The 26,686-nt window shown below is 38.7% G+C and overlaps 2 protein-coding genes across 3 annotated transcripts; both read left to right on the forward strand.

The window, feature by feature from the left end:
- On the forward strand, positions 1 to 15,934 carry cul3b (cullin 3b). 2 transcript variants are annotated; one of them, XM_053486764.1, is made up of 16 exons: positions 1 to 215; positions 5,389 to 5,586; positions 5,884 to 5,997; positions 6,087 to 6,247; positions 6,346 to 6,460; positions 6,583 to 6,811; positions 6,932 to 7,077; positions 7,211 to 7,387; positions 7,711 to 7,881; positions 8,930 to 9,037; positions 9,186 to 9,310; positions 9,456 to 9,570; positions 10,159 to 10,293; positions 12,875 to 13,061; positions 13,452 to 13,597; positions 14,405 to 15,934. In XM_053486764.1, the coding sequence occupies exons 1-16, from the start codon at positions 153 to 155 to the stop codon at positions 14,534 to 14,536; spliced, it is 2,322 nt and encodes a 773-aa protein (XP_053342739.1). In that variant the 5' UTR covers positions 1 to 152; the 3' UTR covers positions 14,537 to 15,934. The 2 variants fall into 2 exon arrangements, with proteins under 2 accessions (XP_053342739.1, XP_053342740.1); XM_053486765.1 differs by having other exon boundaries at positions 9,456 to 9,552.
- A 3,153-nt stretch (positions 15,935 to 19,087) lies between these two features.
- LOC128512802 (protein FAM124B) lies at positions 19,088 to 26,005 on the forward strand. The gene is made up of 4 exons (XM_053486225.1): positions 19,088 to 19,263; positions 21,948 to 21,979; positions 22,313 to 23,061; positions 24,092 to 26,005. The coding sequence occupies exons 1-4, from the start codon at positions 19,190 to 19,192 to the stop codon at positions 24,644 to 24,646; spliced, it is 1,410 nt and encodes a 469-aa protein (XP_053342200.1). The 5' UTR covers positions 19,088 to 19,189; the 3' UTR covers positions 24,647 to 26,005.
- The last annotated feature ends 681 nt before the right edge of the window (positions 26,006 to 26,686 follow it).

Genomic DNA, 26,686 nt, shown 5'->3' on the forward strand with positions numbered 1-26,686 from the left:
TGGAACCGCCCCTTTTGCTCGACACAAGCTTCGGAGCTTTTGGAATCAAACGTAACAATACTAATTATAGGCTCTTCGATTTTATTCCCGTGCCCGCGTTAGGAGACGACTTTCATGTGAACGTAGAGAATACCGGGAGGAGATCACCAAACATGTCAAATCTGAGCAAAGGCGGCACCAAAAAGGACACCAAGATGAGGATACGTGCTTTTCCTGTGAGTACTGCCGGCGTATAGTGAGGCTTGAGCCGGCCGGACCGTCACTGCCACACCGAGGCTTTGATCGAGGCCTGTCCGCGTTGTTCCACCGCGCAAGAAAAAAACATTGTCACAAATGCAAAAGTTAAATAATGTCACAAATACACAATTAGACCGAACATAATGGTTATTGCGGCGAGGTTAATATTCGAGTATCCATTAGGTGAAGATTGATTTCTGTGGCCCTCGCTAGTCACTTGTTTTATAAGGAGATGACAACAAATGGTAGCTAAAGGCTAAACCAGCTAGCCGGCTAACGCTAGAAAACTAGCTACCGTTAGTTAGCGTTAGTTCCTCCAGTTTTTTTGCCCAGCTGTTTTTACGAAGGTCGGTTTCAAATACCAATAGACTAACTTTCAGCCCTAATGTTGAATTAATTTGACTTTTATTATAACTATATTGTAATATGCGGGTCATTAGGAAGCAGCGCTAGTTAGCTGAGTTAGACTGAACATTAGTTACTGAACTGACAGTTAGCCTTAGGCAAAGCAAGGATTTCTTAAAGCATTTTTCTTTTGGATTTCTACATTGAGCATCGTCTGATTTAGATAGAACGTTTTTTGCAAATATGATTAATGCTTGGCAACTTTATATATCAGCTAATCACTGTTTTTTGTCCTCTGAAACTGTCTGTCCTAAAACTCAAGCATTTGTCATAACTGCAAAAAAGTTGTTTACTTCAAGGTTATGACATTTTTCATAGTTGAATAATTAATAATTTCAGAATTTTATTATGGTATGTTTTTTGCTGTATTTTATTGCTGATGTGTTTCAGGGGACAAAAGTGAATGTCCTGTAGAGCAAAGGGCCGTACAGTCAATGATTTAGTAGAATGTTTGACAGTAACTATTAAAGCATGATCTGTTCGAGTCCATGTGTTATTAGAGAAGTTTCTTCTCAGGTTACCTACTTGAGCTAGTTTTACATCGTGATTTCAACAGTTTTTTGAGATTATTTTATCGTCTCGTTGTTTGACTCGATCCCAGTAAAATTTTGGTTATAACTAACTGTGCATTATGAAGCTCCTGTAACAAAACATCTTGAAAGTGAGGTTAGGGTAATAAGGCTATCTTTCCTTTTTTGTTTGTCATCTTGTTTTTGGTGGCTTTATAATGATAAATGTTGCCAGACCGGTCACACTTTGGCGTTTTACATAAGGACCCCGGGAAGAGTTTACGAGAACACTTGACTCTGAAGTCTGGTTCATTTCGATCAGTGAGAACACAATTGTTCCTGGCTTGGGAACCCTGCCCGGGTCTGCTTGTGAAGAGGTAGTCTTACTTGGCATGGAACGAATCAGATATGGAAGCCAGTCATACCTGAGAATGGAATTAGATCATCAGTGCCTTCTCCAAAATCATGGTGTGCGCATAGCATGCGCCAATCTCATCTTCTGACCTACACAGCCATAGTAGATAATGTAGAAAGGCACATAAGATTAAGTGGCGCAGGCAGTCATGGCCGAGGTCTCTCGGAGGGGAGGGATGGGAGCCAATCTTTAGCGTTTGTGAGCTCACCCAGGCAGACAGAGCGAATAGCTGCTGTCCTCTGTGTGTGCTACGCCTCTCCCAATGGTGCACGAGTGAGCAGTTTAAAAGATGTGATAGGCTGGCACCACGTGGTTCTGAGGAAGCACGTGATGTTCTTTGGCCTTCCCAGACTGGTAGTAGGAGCTTTAATGAAGTGCTCTAATGATTCAATTCAATACAATTTTATTTGTATGGCGCTTTTAACAACTGTTATTGTCACAAAGCAGCTTTACACAATAAAAATTATGGAAGTTAGTTTAAAATGTGAATGTGTATGCGACAAAATAATAAAATTGTCCCTGTTGAATAAGCTGAGGGCGACGGTGTCAAGGAAAAACTCCCTGAGATGGCACTAGGACGAAACCTTGAGAGGAACCTAATGACGGGTGGGAATTGGACGCTGCTAAATTCGGTAGAAAATCGGGAAAGTTCACCTCCCCCCAAAAAAGTAGAAACGGGGAGCGTTTTTCGAAATATCAATTATATATTATATAAAAAAATAATATTATAAAATCCTTGTTCTCATCTTCTTTTGTGTTTAATGGTAGCTCACAAACTAAATAGGTGCATACTGCTGCCTGCTGTGTCGGTAAGTGTAAATATGTAAATCAACATTAGCCGGGGGGATTGGGAAATGAAGAATTGTTTCTGGGCACGACACAAATGAATTCAGACTGTGACAACACCTTAATAATGCTGTACGATTTTTAGCTTGATTTTGTCATTGGAGACGAAAAGCGCATGGTATAGAAGAATTGTTTGGATGTGATTTCGGATTGCTAATACATATACACTTTGTGCTCACCAGTAGTCCTTTTAGTATTCGGTCTTTGTGACCGAATGGCGGTGTTGCGCCCAATTCCGGAGCATTAAACGCATTTAAACGCATTAATCCACTAATGCACTTATCCCGGCATTTCACCAGTGCTTGGATACCGCCAAGGAAAGCGGTTTCAAGAAGCCTTGATCAGACCGCCTGCTTTACATCTAAAGCGCTGGCCTCCCAGGAACTCCTTTAGTGCCCCAAACATGTGAAAATGGCTTGGAGCGAGGCCAGGACTTTACAATTAATATGACAATAACTAGCAGCTGAGTTCCTGTAATGTTCAAGTTGGTTTGGTGAATGAACAGTTGTCACCGATACCGTATGTATCTTCAAGTTGGCGACAAGTTATCTGTCAGTTTTCAAGGATCATGCATACCGCTCTCCGAACGTTCATGGAAACTACTGTAGTGCTCTCCGAGCCACCTCGGCTGGCTCATCATTCTTGGAATGTACAGCCTTCTTTAATACTACATTTCTAAGACTCATCCACAACTAAAGACTCACCATAGTGTTGAGTCTTCTGTACATTTATGAAAAAGTTCATCACAATTTCCAGGTTGACTTGAACGACCCCATGCATATTATAGCACTTTGATTATCTGAGGTCTCTTTGTATAGATATGTAGCCCATCAGAGCGTAACATAGAACTATTTGAGAGTGAGTATCCGTGGCCTTACTGTACCAAATCATTCATTTTTTTGTCCCCTTACAGACACATGTATTTTGTCTTAATGCTGCTTGAGTGCTTTGTTACTGCGCTGTAGCCAGAGACATCAGACCACACTGAATTCAAGATGTCGTGGATAGTTTTTGAACCCGACATTATTGTTAAATTGGGACCTGGGGTTTCGTTATGACATCATCATCTACAAGTGACCAACAGGATGATGGTAAAGGTTTCCAAGGATTAAAAATAGGCGTTTAAACAGCATAATCTGTTGTATCCCCCCCCCCCCCCCCCCAAAAAAAAAAAAAAAAAAAAATTGCTGTATTGTAAGAGTAATTAAAATGTAATTGGTGTATTGGAAAATAATTATTATGTTGCTAATAGTAACTCCACTTTGCATCTGAATGCTAATTATGTTTCTTTAACAACGTTCCCATCATTGTGTATTTCTTAAATAAATCATAGCTGTTTACAGATTCCCTATTACAGATGCCACAAGTCATGAATGACTTGAAGATTGAGGCCAGTTGATAAAACAAGTAAAATTAATTGCTCCTACTTAGCTGAAACAACACACTGCAGTATTTCATGAGTCAGTTCAGGAGAAATGCCTGCGCTGGTCAATGATTCATTTCGTGCTTGTAATTTATTCTTTCATATTAATGAAAGGGTATTTTATTCTGGTCGTTAATTTTGAAATGGGCAGGTGCGAACACACAGGTGGCCATCAATTTTATCCACAGTGGCCATCAATTATTATATATAATATAAAAAAATTGTTTTATACATATTGTTTATATTATTTTACATTTATATTCTGTGTGTAAAATTTATCCAAATTCCACAAACCATCTCTTAATTAGCATGTTACACACATATCAGAAGTGTATCAAGACGCAAAAGTCATGAAAACTCTAGTTCTCAGTTTCAAGAAAAACAATCAGGGAAGAGGTATTGCAAACTAATGGAGAATATTTTGTGCATGTTTTCTTTTAAAGGGGTGTTAAAAAGCAAAACTGGTGAAATCTTAGGCGTCGTAGGTATATCATAGTTTAGAAATCCTGATGGAAAAAGAAATAAAAAAACAGGACCTAACATAGCAAACGCAGGATCTTCCGCCACATCGCTTTGGTATTTCACGTCTCTTTTTACGCAAGGTTTGCATTTCTTTGGAGTGTTGTAAAACTCACTCTGCTTATTTTTTTTTTTTCTCGAACATATTACCAAAAGTGCATTATGGTTGTTTTTTGTCATTTTTAGTGGTTTTGGTTTAGCAGTGCTAAAACCTGTGCTAGTGAAAGTAGGAGCAAGAGGAACCAAAAGAGAAGTAATGATTTGGAAGTGAAACAAAGAGGGTTCAACTGCAGCTTTGTTAGGTATAAAATGTGGTCGAACAACAACTAAAATACATTATATTTTTTCCATATAATGTATTACAGATGTTAAGCGAGACATACTGTGTCCCAGAGTTTAATAATATAGAAACCGAAGAGTAAACATCACTCTCCAGAAATTTATTAATTTAAAGTCATGTTTAATTAATTTATGGCATTCTTTGTTTTGCACAGCTGGTAGTTTCGCTTAACTGATTACGTGACTAAAAGAAGTGACGTGATTGGCATGATAATGCACTGGCTTTTGCTTTAAATTGTGGAAGTTATTATAGACAACCTTGTGTTTTATAGACAGTCTTGACTTTATCACATTTTGCTGTCAAACTTTTCACACATGCATGTAGGCCAATTCCTGTCACTGGCTGATAGACCAGTGCATGTCTATTATAGACATAATAAATACTTGCAGTCAGTGTGGCGATACGTGAATTGGCACACTAAAGAATCACAATTCATAACAATTAATTTTTTTTCCTCACATGTCTAGTCATTATAGACTCAATTGACTCAATGTATTTCTTTCCTAGAGCATGGAAAGCATGTTGTTGTTTTTTTTTTTTTTTTTTTGGTCCTGATATTTTCAGGTGATTTAACAGAAAATCAATTAAATGACACTCTGCAGAAGTTTTATGGAACACTCATTATAGTGCCTTCATAATTATGTTATAAAGCATCAATGTAATAATAATTGTGTTTTGTTTTTTTTTCTCCCAGATGACCATGGACGAGAAGTACGTCAACAACATCTGGGACCTCCTCAAGAACGCCATTCAGGAGATCCAGAGGAAGAACAACAGTGGCCTGAGTTTCGAAGAGCTGTACAGGAACGCCTACACCATGGTGCTGCACAAACACGGCGAGAAGCTATACACAGGGCTACGCGAGGTCGTCACCGAGCACCTGATATACAAAGTAAGAGAGAGAGAGCAGAGAAGGTACAGTTTAGACTGCGTCAAGCAGGGAATGGTTTATGATGATGATGCGTTCAGCAGGTCTGCAGGTGCAGCAGATCAGATCAGCCATATCAGCTTTTTTTGTGTGTGTGCGCTACAAAATGCACATTTTGACAAAAGCACGTTTTGTATATATAAAAAAAGCACATGAGGTTGTGTGGTAAAAAATAAATATGCAGGGTTTATTTTAATTTCCTGGTGAAAATTCAAAGCGGTTAGATTTGTTTTGTCGTAACATAATCTTTCTCACACACAGGTACGGGAGGATGTTTTAAATTCACTGAACAACAACTTTCTACAAACATTAAACCAAGCCTGGAATGACCACCAGACTGCCATGGTGATGATTAGAGATATTTTAATGTACATGGTGAGTTGAGTGCTTGGTCTTTGTTAAACGTTTCCCCTTATGTTCTTTTCGTCTGTGATCGTGAAGTTTGCTTCTTTTGTGCTTTGCAGGATCGAGTGTATGTACAACAGAACAACGTGGAGAATGTCTATAACTTAGGGCTCATCATATTCCGGGACCAGGTGGTCCGCTATGGGTGTATCCGGGACCATCTCAGGCAGACGCTGCTAGACATGATCGCCCGCGAGAGGAAGGGCGAAGTGGTGGATCGGTAAGAAGGAGAAATGGTGTTTTTATGTTATGATTTTATTTTTGAAATTTTCTCATGTATGTTCAAATACATACGAATAAACGTTTTGTCATCATCAGCGGTGCCATACGTAATGCCTGCCAGATGTTGATGATCTTAGGCCTTGAAGGACGGTCGGTCTACGAGGAGGACTTCGAAGCCCCGTTTTTAGAAATGTCTGCAGAATTTTTTCAGGTTTGTATTCCATCATGTCATGTTTCATCATGAGAGGGCCATGAAAGTCCAAAAAAAACTATGACAAGCTTAGGAGTTGTGCTGCTTCTATGGATCTGTCTTTGCGTTTTCAATACCATCAGATGGAGAGTCAAAAGTTTTTGGCAGAGAACAGCGCAAGTGTATATATAAAAAAGGTTGAAGCGCGGATAAATGAGGAAATCGAGCGAGTCATGCACTGTTTGGATAAGTCAACGGAGGAGCCCATTGTGAAGGTCGTGGAGCGAGAGCTCATCTCAAAGCATATGAAGACAATTGTGGAGATGGAGAACTCGGGGCTCGTGCACATGCTGAAGAACGGAAAGACAGAAGGTACAGTTGTTGGAAGTATTTTAGTTTTTAATGACTGTTATGTGTTTCTTATTTTCGAGGAGTTTTTTTTTTTTTTTCAGGCGTGACTTTTAAAGTGACAAACTCTTTGTGTGTATTTAGACCTGGCGTGTATGTATAAGTTGTTCAGTCGGGTGCCAAACGGTCTAAAGACGATGTGCGAGTGTATGAGCGCCTACCTGAGGGAGCAGGGCAAAGCGCTGGTATCTGAAGAGGGAGAAGGCAAAAACCCAGTGGACTACATCCAGGTACTGTCTGTTCCCTGAATGATTCCCCAAACATTTTTAAACTGTGAATGTGCATAGTGAGCATAAGCTTTGTGCTCTCTCTCTCCATCTTTCTCCCTTCTCTCTCTCTCTCTCTCTCCATTCTCTGACTTAGGGTTTGCTGGACCTCAAGTCTCGCTTTGACCGCTTCCTGCAGGAATCCTTCAATAATGACCGTTTGTTCAAGCAAACGATTGCTGGCGACTTTGAATACTTCCTTAACCTAAATCCCCGGTCGCCTGAGTATCTCTCCCTCTTTATCGATGATAAGCTAAAAAAGGGTGTGAAAGGGGTGAGTCACCTTTTCCTGGGCTTTTAGTCATAATGTCTTTTTTGTTTGCCACCAATAAAAACTAAACTACTTCCTCATGTCAGTTTATAGAACATCATATGGTGACTAATTATCTTAGTGTGTCACCCTAAATTTAGAGAGCTCGAAGCAATTACAGTGTGTTTACAATTGGCAACAATTTTCATAATTTTTGAGTTTATGACTTTATCTTTGATTTTTTATTCATGGCTGTATCTTTTGATTGTATACACAAGCGTACAACTTTGTCTTCATATGTCTTCTCAATTTTAAGTTTTCTTTCTTTCTCTCCTCCCTTCCTTCAGTTGACCGAGCAAGAGGTGGAGTCAATCCTGGATAAAGCGATGGTGCTATTCAGGTTCATGCAGGAGAAGGATGTATTTGAGCGTTACTATAAACAACACCTGGCCAGGAGGCTTCTAACCAACAAGAGCGTCTCAGACGACTCAGAAAAGAACATGATCTCAAAGCTGAAGGCACGTGCTACTGGCTCACATCACCTGCCATTTCGTTATTAAGTTTCCATCAATAGGTTTTCTAAAATATCTCAGGAATGGGTACCCTTTAGGATTTACACAAAATAGGCATTGTAACCAGCAGAGGACCTGATTAGATTTAGGAAGTGGCTCAAGGTCATAGCGGGGTTAAATGTCTTGCATAGTTTTAAATTTATTCAGTTTGAAGTATATCATTTAATTAGCAACATGGGTAAATAGATGGATAGGTAGATAGATGGCGATAGATCGCCTTTAACTTTTTGTAAATGTAAGACCGTTACAAAAACAGGTTGTGCCACATTTTTAGGGCCTGCTGCTGATTTGCACTTAAATAATGCATGCCATTCGTTTGACTGAATTTCTTTTCTGCCCTGCAAATTACCAACAGTGCCTTAATTTTTGGATCTCAAATTTTCTCCTTTAGTTTGCTCTTCTTTTTTAACCTTTTCACCTCTTGTGTTTTGAATCCACTGCGTTCAAAGAAGGCAATGTGTGGATTGACATCTTAGTCAATAATGCATCAGTTCCTGTTCACGCTTGTGCCTTTTCGATCCTGTTGAAACGAAGCGTCGCTTCAAGGCAGATTTTGTCTCTGTATTGCGTTCCTGCTTAAGTCTGTCCTAGTTAAACACTTTTCGAATTCCTAGTGTTAAAAGTGCATGTCTGAATATGGTTTATGGTAATTGCTTTAAATATTGGTTGTGACATGACTGGTCTGCTATTTACACATATTTATTTTTTATTATTTTTTTATAGAAGTTTCCCCATCACAAACTTGGTAGAATATGTTCTTTAATATTTGTAATTCTGTAGTGGCATGAAGAAAACAGTTGTCTTTGGGCGCACTATATAATGGAGTACTAGTATCGTTAAGACATCAGTCAAAGTATTTTGTATCCTGGAGGACGGGGTAAATAAGTTTCAATGCCAGGATGTATTTATTACCTTACTTAATCGAATAAAATTCACATGGACAGTAGAGACTGGATTCTAATCAGTTTGTCTCTGAATTTCTCTAAACATGCAGACGGAGTGTGGCTGTCAGTTCACATCCAAACTGGAAGGCATGTTCAGGGACATGAGTATCTCAAACACAACCATGGATGAGTTTCGTCAACACCTTCAATCAACAGGGGTAAGGGGGGAAAAAAGCCTTGAACTTATAAAGCTCTATTGGGATACAACATTAGGTGGCAATTTATAATTGTACCTCACTGCATGTATATTGCTGATTAATTACAAATAACTGATTGGTTTTGTTCAATTTTTTCTTTTTTCTTCAGGTATCTTTGGGTGGTGTTGACCTCACAGTGAGGGTGTTAACGACAGGTTACTGGCCCACTCAGTCAGCCACACCCAAGTGCAACATCCCCCCCTCTCCCAGACACGCATTTGAGGTTTTTCGAAGGTATGTCAATCATTGTGAAACGAAAAAAAGTCCTGTATGCAGTCCTGTATGCACCACTTTATTGCCACCTGAAGAAGCTGTAATAAACTTAATAATAATAATAATAATAAAATTTTGTAATAAACATTCTGTAATGATTTTTCAGGTTTTATTTGGCCAAGCACAGTGGCCGGCAGCTCACACTGCAACACCACATGGGCTCAGCAGACCTCAATGCTACTTTCTACGGGCCGATCAAAAAGGTATCATTGTCAGTGCTAGTAAGTCAAGACCATTTGGACACTTTGAGTAACCGTGAGATATAGGCATGCTGCAGTTAGCTATACTTTGATATTTCACGTATTATTTTGAATGCTTTTAAATGTTGCTCTTATAGCTGTATTTTGTTTGACAGCTTTTTTAAAAGGCAAGAGTAGTAACCTATTGATTAGTAATAGAGTAGTAACAAATGATATTGTAGATCATAGTTTGCTAAATGTTTTCATAAGTAATAATAAAGAGGACATCACAAATATTAAAACTTACCATTAAAAATTGTACATAAAACGCTCTTACATTTTTATGTCATTAAGCTACTTCTAAAGCTTGCTATTTTGTTTTACAAAAGAAACTTATTAGAATACGTAAGTGTGTTTAAATGATCTTTTCTGCCTGTTTCGTGTGTGGTACCTGGATAACAGGTGTAACTAAATTAAGCATAGATGCTTGCATATGATACAACTTGCATTGTTCTGAAACAAAAGACAAAATTTGTGTAATATTGAATTATAAGTGTATAAGCCAAGTTATTAATAAGTGCTATAATACTGCATTGCATTTTCTCTTCTCATTTTTATGTTCATCACTAGGAGGATGGGTCAGATGTGGGCGTAGGTGGTGCTCAGGTGACGGGCTCCAACACCAGGAAGCACATTCTCCAAGTGTCCACCTTTCAGATGACCATCCTTATGCTCTTCAATAACAGAGAGAAGTTCACATTTGAGGTATGAACACTTAAAACTAAACCCTATGTCTTTATACACTGCCTTTATACACAGCCAAATAAAAAGTCATACACACTAATATGTCATTTCAAACAGCGTTTGCCATGGCTTTGTTCGATAAGCTTCTGTTAATGTTACTACATTTATTTTCGTCCCGTGTCACATGAATTTCTCTCCAGTATGTTATGTTGATGATAGGAGAGTCCACTGTGTAAAGTCTTCTCCAACAAAATCCTAAAGATTCTCAGTGGGGTTAAGGTCTAGACAGGGAGCATGAGACAATCCATGTGTCTCATGCTCCCTGGAGCAGTCTTTGACGATTTGAATCTTGGTTTTGTCATCTCAGAATATGTCCATCCCATCAGGGAAGGAAAAAACTAATCAAATGATGGTGTTGAACTTTGACCTGAGTAACAGAAGCAACCCCAGATTAGGCAATAGGCGTGATGGGTATCCCACTTCACCCACCTCTCTTCTCACCTTGATCACACTGGAGGACCAGGCTAAGGGCCTGTCCACACGGAGATGCGTTTCGCTGTATACGTAAAAATTTTTTATCGTATTGGCGTTTCGTCCACATGGATTCGGCGTTTTAGGAGACTGAAACAGCTATTTTTTTAAACCAGGTCCCAAAGTGAATAAATCTGAAAACGCCACCCTCGCGGTTTCGTGTGTACGGCCAATCCGTATATTTTGTGAAACGATGATGTCATCACATCACGTGTCGGCTGCGTCACACGTAACATCAAGAACAATAATGGCGGACTACATGATTGTGTTCGTGTTGCTACAAAGCCTACTAGCTTTATTACAGCAAAATCTATTGCTTCTATGCAACTGTTATGAGCAACAAGCGATAATGGACAACACAATCTTGGTTCGTATACAGCGTGCAAGGTTATGCGCATGCTCAAAGTCTTCTTCTCCTTGTATAGTGTATCTTTGACAGAATTACAGCGCCCCATACCGTTCTGGCATATATACTACACCGTTTTTAGTGGTTTTGTGTGTAGGCAGATATTTCTTGAGACGACGCCGTGTTCACGAAAAAAAAGATCGGATGGGGAACGCACCGGCTTCGTGTGGACGGAGTCTAAATCTGGATTCTTCAGACCACATGGCCTTTTCTGCTGAATGCTCCATTGTCCATTCTTTATGCTCCCTAGTAAATTAAAGCCTTTTTTCCCCAATTAGCCTCACTAATATTGCACAGCTATGTTTAGTCTGAATACCTTAAGGGTTTTTTTGCATTGCGTGTGTGGAAATGCTCTTATTTTAATATTAAACATACCCGATTTACACTTTAGTTTTGTCAATTTCACCAAGCGATTTAGTGACTTTTTCTTTTTTGTGAAGCTGCCTTGAGACATTAACTACTGTTAAGAGCGCCCTATTAAATTAATTGAATTGAATCTAATTGAATTGAATCTAATTGAACCTCTGATCACAAACTTTTTTCTTTGCTAAGTCGACTCGGTTCACTTCTGTCCTTCCAGGTTTCAATAATGCCTTGGATAGTTCTTAGCCCAGTTTTAGTAGTTTCAGCAATAATCCTTAGTTGTTTTATTTGCTTTGATGCAGGACAATGATTTAATGCTTCTGAAAGAAAGTACAATCTTCGCCGCCACAGCAGGAAACGTCTTCTAACATGGTTGCTTAAGAAATAAAAAACTACTCGTTGCATTAGTTAGTTCAGTAATTACGCAATGGAGGGTTATTAACTACTTTTTATTAACTACACTTTGCTTGGTTAAATATAGTTGTAGTCCCTCTTTATATTTTATATGTAAGTAGCGTGATTACCTGTTGTTGACAGGTAAAGAGTTTGTAGAAATAGTTAATAGGCTAAAGCTAAAAATTAGCTGATTAGCATTTGTCACAGAGCTGCTCATAACTTCCCTTCTACTCAAAATTTTGATTTAATTTATGGCGTGCAAGGTTCAGTTTTCATAGTGTACATACCATGTTTTTATGGTAAGCCATGATGAGTCACGCACGCTGCTTGTGTGTGTATTTAGGATTTTGACGGCATTAAGGTCGGTTCTGTGTCTTCCCGCATACTCTTATCATGTTGATTGGCTCTGATGGGTGACTGCATAAAAAGAGGTTAAAAAAAAACAAAAAAAAAACACTAGATGCTGTGAGCTAATCTGGCATGTAACTTTCCTTCCATGCAACATTTTGATTGATTTTCTTGGCACAGGTTTAACTTCAGGCAAACACCGAAGGACTGGCAAAGGTTCAATAAATTCTGTTCAGCCAGTTTGCATGATGCTGTGACTAGCATCATGCAAAATCTAGCTAAAAAAACATACAAACAAACATAGAACCATACAGACAGAAACTTTCCTGAAACTGGTTTTGGGTCCTCCAATGTATTAAACATAAAGATATTGAAAGAGTGAGTTTTGACCAATGTACAGACAAAAAAAAATCTCTTTTATTTATATCGATTTTACTTTATTTGCGGTACTTTTGGTAAAACTGTATTGTGAGAGATCTTAATAAAGAAACTTGAAATGATCAGTTTTTTTATACTCTGTCCTAAAACTTTCCCTTTGCCTTTTTCGTCTCATTGCAGGAGATCCAACAGGAGACGGACATCCCAGAGCGAGAGCTGGTGCGTGCGCTGCAGTCTTTGGCCTGTGGGAAGCCGACTCAGCGAGTGCTTACAAAGGAGCCCAAATCTAAGGAGATTGAGAATGGGCATGTATTTACAGTTAATGACCAGTTCACCTCCAAACTGCACAGAGTAAAGATCCAGACAGGTACTGTTACACACAACCTTTCATATATTTTACTCTTATTAGTGCTGATCTTTACATAGGACATTTTTAAATTGCATGCTTTCAACCACATAAAAAGTGGGTCATGGTTCAAATCCACCAGTTTATCCATTTACCCCATTTCACGCCCTAGTTGGGCTACAGCAAAGAGGGAAATATTGTGACTCTTTGGTTAGCAAACTAATCAGCAAGTTAATTACCTTATCATAAATTATTTTTTTTAATACAACCTGAAAGAGCTAATAAACTGTTCAATTTTAATGTTATTTGAATGTGCCTAATAACGCTTAGTGGTTGGGGTCAGCTAACTTTTAAAGTTATATAACTGTAATCACAATCTTTCTTTCCTCTTGATTTGTATCTGGCTTGCAGTTGCTGCTAAACAGGGGGAGTCAGATCCTGAACGGAAAGAGACACGGCAGAAAGTAGATGACGACAGGAAGCACGAGATCGAAGCAGCCATCGTTCGGATCATGAAGTCCAGGAAGAAGATGCAGCACAATGTCCTGGTAGCAGAGGTAGGATTTATGACTACTTTTTAATCTATCACGTGTTTTAGGCTGAATAATCGTTACTTAAAAAGGGGGGCGATTTGGAGAAGGTCATGTGAAATTAATTATTTTAGCTAGTCAGAATTGTGTTAAAATATATATATATCATTTTTTTTTTCATTGTAATTATAAATTACTTTTAAGTCCTGCAAAGAACAGTAAGTCCCAGACTTACAAACATTCGAGTTACAGATTTCTGCAGATACGAATGGACCGCGGGTGTCTGCCCGCACCTGCAAGAAGGTGTACGATTGTTGGTTAAGCAATTTCCCTCAGGGATTAATAAAGTTCTTAAAATCTTGAATCTAGATGCGAACAAATCGCAGAAGTATCCCATGTGTGTTATATAAAAAATAGACACTGCAGTGCACCAGATACTAATATTTACAATTATATACAATAATCTTAGTGCGTAAGTGAATGTATAAATGTCTAATGTCTGGTAGATTGTATGTGAGTGTGAGAGAAATGAATTCTTCTTTCCCGTTCTTAATTTGGGGACTTGCCGTATCTGCTGTGGTATAAAACATGTAGTAACTGTACCTTAAGTTGAGGTGTATTTTCGCAGCATCGAGTTATTAGTTATTTTCCTCTAACAAGCTTCCTCCTTGTGTTTTATTAATTATTTAAGCACTGTGTTGTAACGTTAAAATAAATTGCTATCAATTTACCAATTTGAATCATACATGTAGGTATACTAAATCTGCTTTTTGAAATGTGACTGTATGGATAATATGTTATACAGAGTAACGGCTGTCTGTTTTGTCTTTCCAGGTCACCCAGCAGTTACGAGCACGATTCCTCCCTAGTCCTGTGGTCATTAAAAAACGCATCGAAGGACTTATTGAGAGGGAATACTTGGCAAGAACGCCAGAAGACCGCAAAGTATACACTTACGTAGCATAAATGTGGCATGAATTTCAAATGAAACCTGGTGTGGGGTGAAAGCAAGCGTGAGAGTGTTATTTTTGGGACTTGATCTTGAGCATGAACTGGGAGGTTTTTGTGTTTAGGTTTTTTTTTTTTTTTCATCGCTTACTGGGGGAAAACTGAGAAGTTAACCTTTAACCTTCTGTACGGACTCATTTTAAAACGTTCTTAGCGATCCACACAGAAGCCTCCCAATGCCTCCAGGGAGCTGGATGAGATTCAGCTCGGGCTTGCAGACAAGGTGTTCTTCTCTGTGAGAGAACTGTGTTAGAGTCGGAGCCTATAATCCTGAACGCAGAACAACAGAAGTGCCCAAGTAAACGAAGAATAATAACTTTCCAGCATGGGGACGCCTTCTGGAGACCAATCAATTTACAGTGAAATATGTATACCTTCTTACATTTATTTTTGTTAGATTGAGCTTTTTTCCCCCCCCCCATGTTGGTGTAAACGTGATTGTGGTCTGTAGCACCATGTTGGTTGTACAGGTTTAACCCTTGCCTGCCAGCAGAAGTTTTAAGAAAAATGCAGGCTGGGTATCAGAGAGCCATATTAAGTTGCTTTGGAGCATGCCTTTTCTGACAAGGGGGAAAATAACTTTCAAGATTTCTAAAAGAAATGCTTTGGTCAAGTCTTTGTTTTAACTATTTCGTATTTGGCATGGCCAAATGTAAATTTAAATATTATCTTTTTTTGTAGGGTCATTCTAATGCAGTTCCATTATAGGGGGTTGGGTTTTGTGTTTGTTCCCTTTTTTTTTTTTTGGCAGAAGAAGGAACTTCTGGAGCATTGTGTCTAAATGTGTACAAATTGTAAAATAATTGTTATTGTACTTGCTGAAGTGGACTGTACAGGGCCTTGTTTTCCTCATTGTTAAATGTAGAAAAGGAGTTAAAATAAATGGATTTGCTGCTTCAGGTCATCTTTTGGTTTCCAATGATGGATGGTCCTAAGAAATGCTTTAGGCATGCATCTCTGAAATTTCACAATTAAAAATGAAAGTTAAACCCATGCGATTCTGGGTGAAGAATGGAATACATACTACTATTTCACAGATTATGTACAAAAATAATTACCAAAAAAATCAAATTGGTTTTGAGAAGAAACCAAAAGGATTTTTTTTTTTTTTTTTTTTTTTTTTTTGCCATATCATCTGACTGTGATAACAGCCATTTCAAATATGTGTTAGGGGATCATCCCAAAAGCCTCTGAGGATATGGAAGAAGTCAAAACCCAATAATAAAGTCAGCAGGCAAACGACATAATTTAGCGTCGTCTACTGCTAATCTTAACTTATAATATTTCATTATTTTTTAGAACTTGTGATAATGTGAGATCTCATCTACTAAATAAAAATATTTTGCCATAAGGATATTCATATTTTTTTCCAGTCTTTGTTCAGTATTGTCAATGCTTTAAATTCTGCAATGTATCCGTAATACCTGTATGTTCTGAATTTTCTCTAAATCTATTAATTAATAAATAATTGTAATTTTTTATAAAATTTAATATATAAAATCCAAATATCAGATATTTTAATTCATAATTTAGTAAAAGTAACAACTGATAACCATAAACTTATTTGATTTGGACTAATATTTCATTCATTTACCACTTGTTTATACAGTGAATATACACCGATCAGCCATAATATTAACACCACCAGGTGAATTGATAACATCATCAATTATAAACCAGTAAACTGGTGACACGATCATGGGCTACAAAGGCCCATCTACACTCATGGGAACCAAATGCCAGCTTACCCAGCTGGATCCCACAGAAAAGTAAATGCAGCACAAACAGCTAAAAAAGTCAAAGCTGGCAATGAAAGGAAGCCATCAGAACACTCAGTGTGCATTACAGCTTGCTGACTATGAGGGTTAGCAGGCAAACGGTCCAACGCTTTAAATTCTCCAGATCCCAATCATCCGAGCATCCATGGGATGCATTTGACAAACAAGCCCGATCCATGGAGGCCTCATCCCGCAATCAACTGCACCCAAAGTATCTGCCAATATCATCCCAGTGTCAAAAACCACAGCATACCTCTAGAGGTCCTGTGGAGCCATCCCCAAGGGACCAAAGCTGCCTTTATGGCACAAACGAAATCTAATACCTTGTGGTGTTTATGTTAATGGTTTTAAAGTTATGGTAGATCCGTGTACATAGAGTGTAATATGTTGTTGTCTTTCGGCTGCTCCCGGCAAGGGGTCGCCACAGCGGAATACCCAGTCTGCACTACAATTTGGCACAGGTTTTACGCCGGATGTCCTTCCTGACGCAACCCTCCAAATTTTTTTATCCGGGCTTGGGACCGGCACTGCATCCAGTGGCTGGGGTTTGGGCACTGGCTGGAAATCGGAACCTGGGCCTTCCGCATGGCAGGCGAAACACCTACCATGGAGTGTAATTTAGGCTTAATTAATAACAATTAATAATTAATAACTAATGTAGGCTTAAATAATAACATATATATTACTATTTTCTATAATGTAGGCTTAAATAATAACATATAACCCCTGCCTTTCCAAGTTCCAACCTCTTTGAGTTTTAAAGGAGCATATACAGTATATACAGTGAGGTCAATATGTATTTGATCACCCTGTGATTTTGCAAGTTCTATTACTTAGAAATCATGGAGGGGTCTACAATTTTTTACCATAGGTGCATTTTCGCTGTGAGAGACAGAATCTAAAAAGAAAAATCCGGAAATCACATTGTATGTTTTTTTAACAATTGTGAATTACTGTGTAAAATAAGTATTTGATCACTTTTTTTCACATTTTTTTTCTTTCCTCAAAGACGTGTTATTTTTGCGTGTTATTTTGCTGTGGAAAGGAGGTTTTTGCCCAATATGTCACAAAACATGGCTCCGTTCATCCTCTCCTTAATACAGTGCACTGGTCCTGTCCCCTGTGCAGAAAAACACCCCCAGAACATGATGCTTCCAGCCCCATGCTTCACTGTAGGTATGGTATTAATAAGATGTTACTCATCATTCTTCTTCCTCCAAACATGGCGAATGGAGTTAAGACCAAAAAGTTCTACTTTGGTCTCATCTGACCACAGGACACAGCAAGTAATCAAATACTTATTTGATATAGTAATTCACAAATAAATTGTAAAAAAATCATACAATGTGATTTCCGGATTTTTCTTTTTAGATTCTGTCTCTCACTGTGGAACTGCACCCATGCACACTTATCTATACACACTTCAGGAAAAGAAAAATAGTATGATGTATATTATATTAATATAATATTAATATGACATCATAATATTTTTACATATATCTCTACATATAGCAATAAATTCAGTATTCAAATATTTATAATTTTTTTAATGTGTGTATACATTATTTCTGGACATCTTTAATAGGGGTCCAAATTTCATTTTGAAAGTAGCACTTTGCTTATTACTGTACAGAACTCAGTTTGACAAGGGTCTAACGAGACAAATATGGATGTGTTGATGTTTTTTCCCCTCACTTTGTATAGCTTAAATGCACAAAAGTCAATGATGACATCATTCCAACCTCCACTACTTCTACCTAAGTTTTTCGTTAATGTAAAATTAAGCGTCCTACTTTTTGGTCTGTGTGCGTGGAGTTTGCATGTTATACTCGTGCTTAGTGGGTTTCCTTCGGGTTCTCTGGTTTCCTCCCACAGTCCAAAGACATACAGATCAGTCTGATTGCTGTTTTCAAATGCCCCGTAGTGTGTGTGTGTGTGTGTGATGTGTGCATGCTTGTGTGGCCTGCCATAGTCCAGTGTGTGCCCCGGATCCCCTGGGATAGGTTCCAGGCCCCTCATGACCCTGTATCAGATAAGCGGTCTAGAGATGACACTACACATCATTGCTAAATGAGTGACTCTAATCTCTTGTTTTTGAGGTCAGAAATGCCAATGTAACTGCACTAGATATGTCTACGTCTATATATGCAATATACTGTTGAGTGGACCGTTCTTTTAAAGGGATGCACCCTTAAATTACATTTCCTCAGTCCCATCTGGTGTCTTTTGTATTAATCCAGTTAAAGCGCGGTGGCCATCTGCTCTGATATAGATTGCGTTGTAAATCCCAGATACCTCCAACAACGCTCAGCACAGCAGCATGGTGGTGTAGTGGTTAGCACTGTCGCCTTGCACCTTTAGGGTCCGGGATCGATTCCTGTCTCTGGTCTGGTTGTGTGTTCTTCCTGCGCTTGGTGGGTTTCCTCCGAGTACTTCGGTTTCCTCTTACAGTCCAGACATGCAAGTTAGGTTATTTGGCATTCCCAAATTGCCCATGGTGTGTGTGTGTGTGTGTGTGTGTGTGTGATGGATTAGCACCCCATCCACAGTGTACCCAGCCTCTTTTCCTGTCTCCTGGGATAGGCTCCAGACTCTAACTACCCCCCCCTTCCCCCCCACCCCAATCCACGTGACCCTGTCCACAGGATAAAACATTGTGAGTGAGTAATGAAGTTGGGATTAAATACGCTGTCGCTAGGGGGCGCCAAAACTGAGCCGAACCGACGCCTAGCGGACAGCGGGCAGGGCGACACCGCTACTTTAATTCCGCAATGGAAAGTTTGAAAGTGTCGCACTCGACGGCAAGTTTCGCTGAAAAAGAAATGGTGAAATAATGCTGCGCAGACCCTTTATACTCCACAAGAGCGTGGAGGATGGGAACACGGACTCCGGAGCCGAAACTGCAGGGTGAGTTAGCCTACAATGCTAATCGTTTTGTGTTGATATTGGTCACTTTGGATACGTCTGGAAAATGCATACTTAAGTACTAAATAGTGCGACAAAAACGTCCACGCCGCCGCCAGTCCACCCTTCTGTTTAGTGCGCTAGTATGCGCTTCCCGGACGCAGCCTTTGTTTGGGGTCTCCAAGCGGGAGACGGATAAACACGCTGTAACTACAGAGCCGAGTGAGCGTTCAATTTTTTTTTTTTTGAAGTTTTGTAATGTATAGTTTAACTAACCAACATCTAAAAAAAATAATGAAAATAATAATAACCTCTGAATTGCTGAAAAGCAGTCTTGGCATCCTCCAAGCACCAAGCATCTTCTGAGCCGTGTAAAACAAGGTATCTTACACTGAAATGATAAATAAGCCACAAAATCTCTGTCTCTTTGAGACTGTGAGAAAACAGTAAATTGCATAGGATCTTGAACGCAGCCCAGGAGCAACCAAAAACAGTAGTGGCATCAATTTGACTAAAAGTAGAAATATTACTCTTTAAACCACTAAAACCCACTTGAGCTAAAACATTAAAGTACGTGAAATACAATGCAATTAAAGCAAACGCTTGTGTTAAACAAATTTATAAATGATTAAAAAAAAATTGAGCATTTTAAACCCTTAAAACAAATTTTTAATGAAACAAATTGACTTTTTCCTCACAGTTTCACACACACACATAATGTCACGGATTAATAATACATGGTTGACTAAACACAAATAAATGACCATAAATCAATGTCAATATTCAAGAAAATGTTATTCGAACGCAAAACTCATCAATACGAGGTGGAATCAAAAAGTTTCGAGACTAGTTTTGTAACACACCAACAGATGGCAGCACAAGGCTGCACACACAGTCACACACACCGAACCTTCATAAATCCGTGTGCCAAAAGACATCGTCCTGTGTACATCAGGAGTGGCAGAAGAACATCAGAGAGATTGAGGAAATCTTTCAACAAAATCATTCGCAACTCGTCGTACAACAAGAATCCACAACATTGCCATCAGCGTGTCATACAGAGCAGTCCAGGCAATCCTCACGTGATTTAATTATGCGTGAAAAAACTGGGTGCTCCGCTATGATGATGATGATGATGATGCATCCTGTCACCGAATTCTCATCACAGTCAGGAATAACATGATCTTACTTCCGCACTCACCCATTTTCCTGAAAGTGAAGATCTTCACAGGTCACCGTTTTTACACCCTTGTGGCGATCAGTCATGAGTCGCAGGAGGTGCTTGACATTCTTTGAAAAGAAGACTTTCTGGACATATTCTAAATGTGGCAGGATCACTGGGAAGGCTGTATTGCTGTGCAAGGGGATTATTTTGAAGTTGATAGTATGTAAAAGAAGATAAATTAAGTACTTCCTTGTAAACAAAGCTAACCTCGAAACTTTTTTATGCTTCCTTGTATATCTAATAAAAATGTAATAAAAAATAAAATACATCAATATCAAGTTTCATTCTTGTCATCCACATCCATTTTTATAATGTAAAGATTTTAGATTAATTATTCTGGACATCTGTGGTAGATGAGGTTGGGACTAATTTCTTTCTAGCTCAAACCACCTTTGAGGTAAGCATAGTTAGAGAACCGGAAGTACTAAACGTAATGCAAAAGTAGATTTAACTTTTTTGATTAACAGACAGGCATAAGCTGTTCAAATGTGCACATATTGGTAGAGTAACTCTTGTCCATACAAAGGTACTACTCAACATGGTCTCAATCACAAGAGATGAATTTGCCCAACTCATGAATCCTCTTTGAAAATATTCTTTGTCGTCGTTGATGGTCTCCCACTGTGCCAAAGAATGTTTTATTAAGATGACACGATTGACAAGCGCAACGTGTACAGATGGATGAATAAGTTTAACAAAGTGGAAACCATGCAGTAAGAGACCATCAACAGCCAAAAACTGTATTTTCAAGATGATATGATTGTTGGGTTCAACTACGATGCCAATGGGTTGCTTGCAATGGAGAGTACGTTAAGTACTAGCCTTATATAGATGAATATACATAGATCAATATCCCCCCCATAAAATAATAAATTACAAATGTAATTTTATGTAATATTCTGGCCTGCACCCTGCTTATTATGCTGTTATTGCAGTATAATGCACTGTTCAACTTGTAATAGCTCTGAGAGACATACAGCATGGCCCAAAGGTCTGGATCTTTACGCTTTTTTAGATTTTTTATTATTTTTTAAATTCCAATATGGCTTTGAGACTAACAATAAACTGTCTAATAGAACATGACGTAACACTACTTAAGTTTTTGCTTTCTCGTCATCGAATGCTGCAAAGTCAATTTGAGCATTTGCTCCAATTTAGAATTTAAATAAATTTTTGTCTATGAATCCAGACTAATATGACAACCAGATGTGAAACAAGCACATCTTTAAAGATAAATGTAGCTTACTAGAGTACATTCCTAGTCCCAGGGACTATCTGACCATTTTGATTCATACACATTCAAATTCCATACAAACTTAAATAATTCTTTTGATTGTGTAAAGCTGCTTTGGGACAATGCCAACTGTTAAAAGCGCTATACAAATAAAATTTAATTGAAGTGAATTCCTAGATATATCAAACTATATTTCAGTCCTCCAATGTTTTTTTTTTTTCTTTTTAGATCAGACTGCAGCAAAATGTCTTGCAACAGCAGTACGTACAAAACTCATTCATACTCTAATTTTGCATGAAATGTTTTTCCACAATATTTTAATACTCCTTTTCTTTCCATAATTCTCTCTTTATTTGCCTCGGCATGTTTCTCCTTCAGCATGTTACCAGCCTCATGGCAGGACATGGATGGGACCTCGTTTCATCCTTTTTTTTTTCTTTTTCATCCCCTTACCCTTTCTATAATCCTTCTCTGAGTTTGCCTCTTTATGGCCACTGCATTGGGAAGACTATATTTTTTATTTTTATGCAGTAACAAGTTTTTTAAACCAGTGTTTATAACTTTAACATTTAACCCTCTGCTTCCCCAACTAGTTGACCTCATGACTCGTGAGCCCCTACCAGTTGCCATGCACTTGCTTGCCAACCCAGGTGACTCTCTCCTCCTCCAGCACACCTTAGACCGCCTGCTTGATTGGGTGTGTCCTGGCTTGCGCCTCTTCCACGTGTCCGAACGCGCCTGCCCGGTACGAGAGTACACCCATGCTCACTTGTGTCCGTCAACCAGCTATCCATCTTTAGCCGTCACCTTTTTCCTTCACGAGTCCTACGGCGAAGAACGCATCCTCCGGGTCCTTGACTTTCTCCAGCGCCCACCATGGCAGTACCACCACTCTGAGGATGGCCACGCCAACTCTGATGGCACACTCAGACCATACCTGCTGCCCGGACGGGATTTCTACAGTCTTGGCCCGGGAATGCCATTGTGGGCCGTGCGTCCAGTGCATTGCGGAGGTGAAGTGTTGCGCGTGACTCTGCACAGTGGGCATGAGAATTTCGAGGATGCCGTGAGACTTTATGAGACAGTGCTGCGCATGAGAGCTGAGGAGCAGAAGGCTGGGTTTTGCTGGTTTTCTTTGCTGACGGAGAGGACTTTCAGTCTACAGCTAGCTCTCAAACAACTGGCGCCTGGTGTGCGGGTAGAGACATGCCATTCTGCTGTGTTGCAGTTCAAGGTGGGCGAGATTGGCCAACTTGTGCCCCTGCTGCCCAACCCGTGCTCACCTATCAGCGCCACCCGCTGGCAGACAGAGGACCTGGATGGTAGCAAGATCCTCTTTCAGGTGAGTTGAAGAAAGTTCTTGGTATATAAATGGCTTAAATGAAATGTATATAAATAAATTTTTATAAATACATTTTTAATTAAATGTATATAAATATGTTTTTATTTTATAAATACATCATTATATACAAATGAATATAAATGGCTTTTTGAAATGCATGTTGAGTCACTATAAAGTTAGTATATTAACTAGGTGATGCATTAGCATAATGCTTTGTGTAATTGGAGATTTCGAGGCAGCTGATCGTTCCCCATGTCTTAGTCTAAAATTTCTCTCAAAGAACATTTTCCCCTTTCGACTTGTTTTGGCAAACACCAAATGAGCACCTCAAAAAGCCGAACAGACGAGAGCAGAAACCTAATCGGCCTTTCGTCTGAATTGTAAATATGCAGTATTGAGCTGAGATATGTGGAACAACATTTTTCTCATGAAACTTTGTAGGTTTTTGGTCATGGGAAAAGCTGCCAAAAAGCCATTCTAAGAGGCTCAAGAGGCACAAAAGGCTGAATGCTATGAAACATAATTAACAACCAGGGTAGTCAATATGTAGGGATAAAGCTGCTATTGCTTCCCTTTGATTCGGTCTCATGGTTAAAGCGTTCCCTGATGGAAAAGAAATGTGTGTGCTGGAAACTAATCTAGACCACCATAGGAACTGAAACTGCACCAAGCTTAAAAAAAAAGTACAAAAGTACATTTCAAGATGGATAACCACCGCAAGCCTCAACGACCTGGATGATATCCTATTTTATAGGTTTTGCTCCAGGCATTCATAGCCTAATTTATTAAAGGCACGTTTAAAGTAGACTTTAAGACCATGCTCAGCCTTGTGGCCTAGTGTTATTGTGATTAACGATGTTATTGATATTAAATAAACTCTGAACCATCTAACCAGCACAATACTGTCGTTCTTACACATTTGTACTCTATTTATTTCTGCTGGGATTACAGGCAGGTTTTGTTAACTCTGATTTGTACGCAACTGTTACAGATTTATAATAAATTTAAACTACATGAAACTGCCTTACAGGTTAAAGGAGTAACACAGCCACAGAGGCTCTTCACATCAGCTTTTCCCCTTAGCTGCCCTCCTCCTCCTCCCAGATCACTGCTAAGGTGCCCAGTTCCCATCTCCGCCTCCCCTGGCACCAGGCAGTGCCAGCTTAAAGACCGTGCTCCGGGTAGCACCGCCGGGTCGCACAGATTGACAGGAGGTGCCACAGAGAGCTTTGGCTCCAGCAGTGTTTGTAGTACTCCTCCTGGCAGCTCCTGCTACTCATCCCAGTGCAGCAGCCCAGCTCTCCTGTCCATCAATCCTTTCGAGCCGGTCGTACCCTCTGGTGTATCTGCGTCTCATCTCGTGCTGCAGGAGGAAGAAGAGAAGGAGCCAGAGACAAACGTAGACACAGGCCGTGCTGTCAATATACACAGGCCTGCTCTGGACACACTAGCGAGAGATTTGAGGAGCTGTCTGCCAGAATTACATAGGACGTGGGCTGGATCGGAAAGAGAGAGACTGTCAGACCCCATGGCAGGGCAGAGCCTTACACAAGAGCAAGAACAAGTCGATGAGTTCTTTATCTGATTGATCAGTGTAAATGATCAATTTAATTTGAGCTGTATCAATCTGATACTATAAGTATCCTTATCACGGCAAGCCTGGCTTGAAATGATGGATCGAGATACTGAAGTGCCTGGGCTATCAAAAATGGGGGGGAAAATGGGATTGCTGCACCCTTAAATATAATGAAATCAGTATTTATCAGCAATTCCGAGGCTGCCTATGGAATCAGGATCTTTAGTCTGTCCAGTTTGGAATGATTCGATTTTATTGCTCCATTATATTGGGCAGTATTGACGACATTGTTACTTTTACTTTTTTCCTCTAATTCTGTTTACTAAGACAGGAGCTGTAAACTGTCCTGCCTGAGGAATATGTTTATAAATACAGTATATAGTAAGGAGTAAGCAAATTTATTATAAATAAAGGTTGTTGAGTCTGAAGGTTTAGAGTCCCAACTGATTTTGGTGATTGTACCCTGCTTCAAGTCAATTCTGAAAGCAAAGACACAACTATATAAGGTTGATTTTTAGCTCCAGTCTTTGAACAGTTATCAACCACAATTGTCACTATTCTTGACAAGCCGAAGAACTAAACACTTATCTCAGAAAAACAAAAGTTATTTTAGAAAAACTAAACACTAATCTCTAAAAACACCTGCATACTCTAGATAAGCTTACAGTGTAAGCACGCCAACTAAAAGATCACTATATCTTTATTCGCTGTATATTTTTAATCTTGTGGTGCATCAGTGAACCTGTTATTGCTAGTAATAGCAGCTCTAAACCTGATATTACCTCACCAGCCCCTACTAGTCTGTTTTGAACTTAACAAGACATAAAGAAACATCTAAGACTTGTTATATAATGTTATATAAATGACTCATTTCTCCTTATGTGTTTCTTATAATATTATTATAACAGAATAATTTTTTTAAAAGTCAGTTTATTATTAGAGTTAGATTATATGATGTGGAGTCTTTGTTACATCAGAATAATCATGTATTCGAAAGAGCACATTAATTTAATCTTGTGGTTTGCAGAGAAGGACATGAATTATGTCTCATACGATAATGCAGCAATGCTGTGGTATAATGAAAACTGAATGAATCTTTTCTGTCTGTTTTTTTTTTTATTTTGCAAAACACACACCTGCCTTTAGAAGAATTTACCCCCGTATTGTATACAATAACGATCCTCAAGATTCGCAGCATTTAATTGTACGCTAGCAAGTAACATAAAAAAATTATTTAAAATGTCCTGAAATGCATTTTATGTTTAATTTTTTTTTTTTTTATTTGTGAAATACTTTAATACATTTCATTTTTACATTGCTACTCTTTGTTAAATTTAAACACCCATTGCGAATCAGATGGGCCAGTATGTGACGAAATAAACTTGAACTTGTGTTTTATGTCACTGAGTCTTTTCCATCAATGGAAACTGTGGCCTTTTTTTCATTCTTTCCACGTCTACTCACTCAGATTTCTTGTAAAGTAAATCAACTCATCCTGATGTTAAAGGCAAAAACATTAATGTAATCTGAACTTTTCAGTGCTGTTTTATTTTAACCCAGAAATTTCAGGAATTTTTATAATAATTTTATTATCCTGCAGGGATCCCAGTACAAATCTGGTATTTAACACTGGTATTTTTGTAGTGTTATGGATAATAATAATAATAAAAAAAGACTATCTCAGTGGTTAGACACTTCACTGTGAGATATGAAAGTAAGTCCAGCCCTCACCCCAAAAATGTTTCAGGTATATTTGGGCCTTCCAGGTACACGGAGACATCAGAATAAAGAGAAACAGAAAAATACAGAGAGAACCTTTTCTTTTACAGATGAGAGAATCATTAAGAGAATGCCTTGTACAATTAAATATTAATGTCTTATATGCAAACTATTATCATGTCTCTTACTGAAAATAATGTTTTATTATTTTATTTTATTTGCATCTTAAAATTTGTTACCAAAGCATGTCAGGTTAGTTGAACCCACAGATTTTTGTTTTGTTCTATCTTGTTTTTGAAAAAAAAAAAAAAAAAGGCAGAATAATGGAAA

Source organism: Clarias gariepinus, chromosome 25, assembly GCF_024256425.1.
Source record: "Clarias gariepinus isolate MV-2021 ecotype Netherlands chromosome 25, CGAR_prim_01v2, whole genome shotgun sequence".
NCBI classification, from domain to species: domain Eukaryota; kingdom Metazoa; phylum Chordata; class Actinopteri; order Siluriformes; family Clariidae; genus Clarias; species Clarias gariepinus.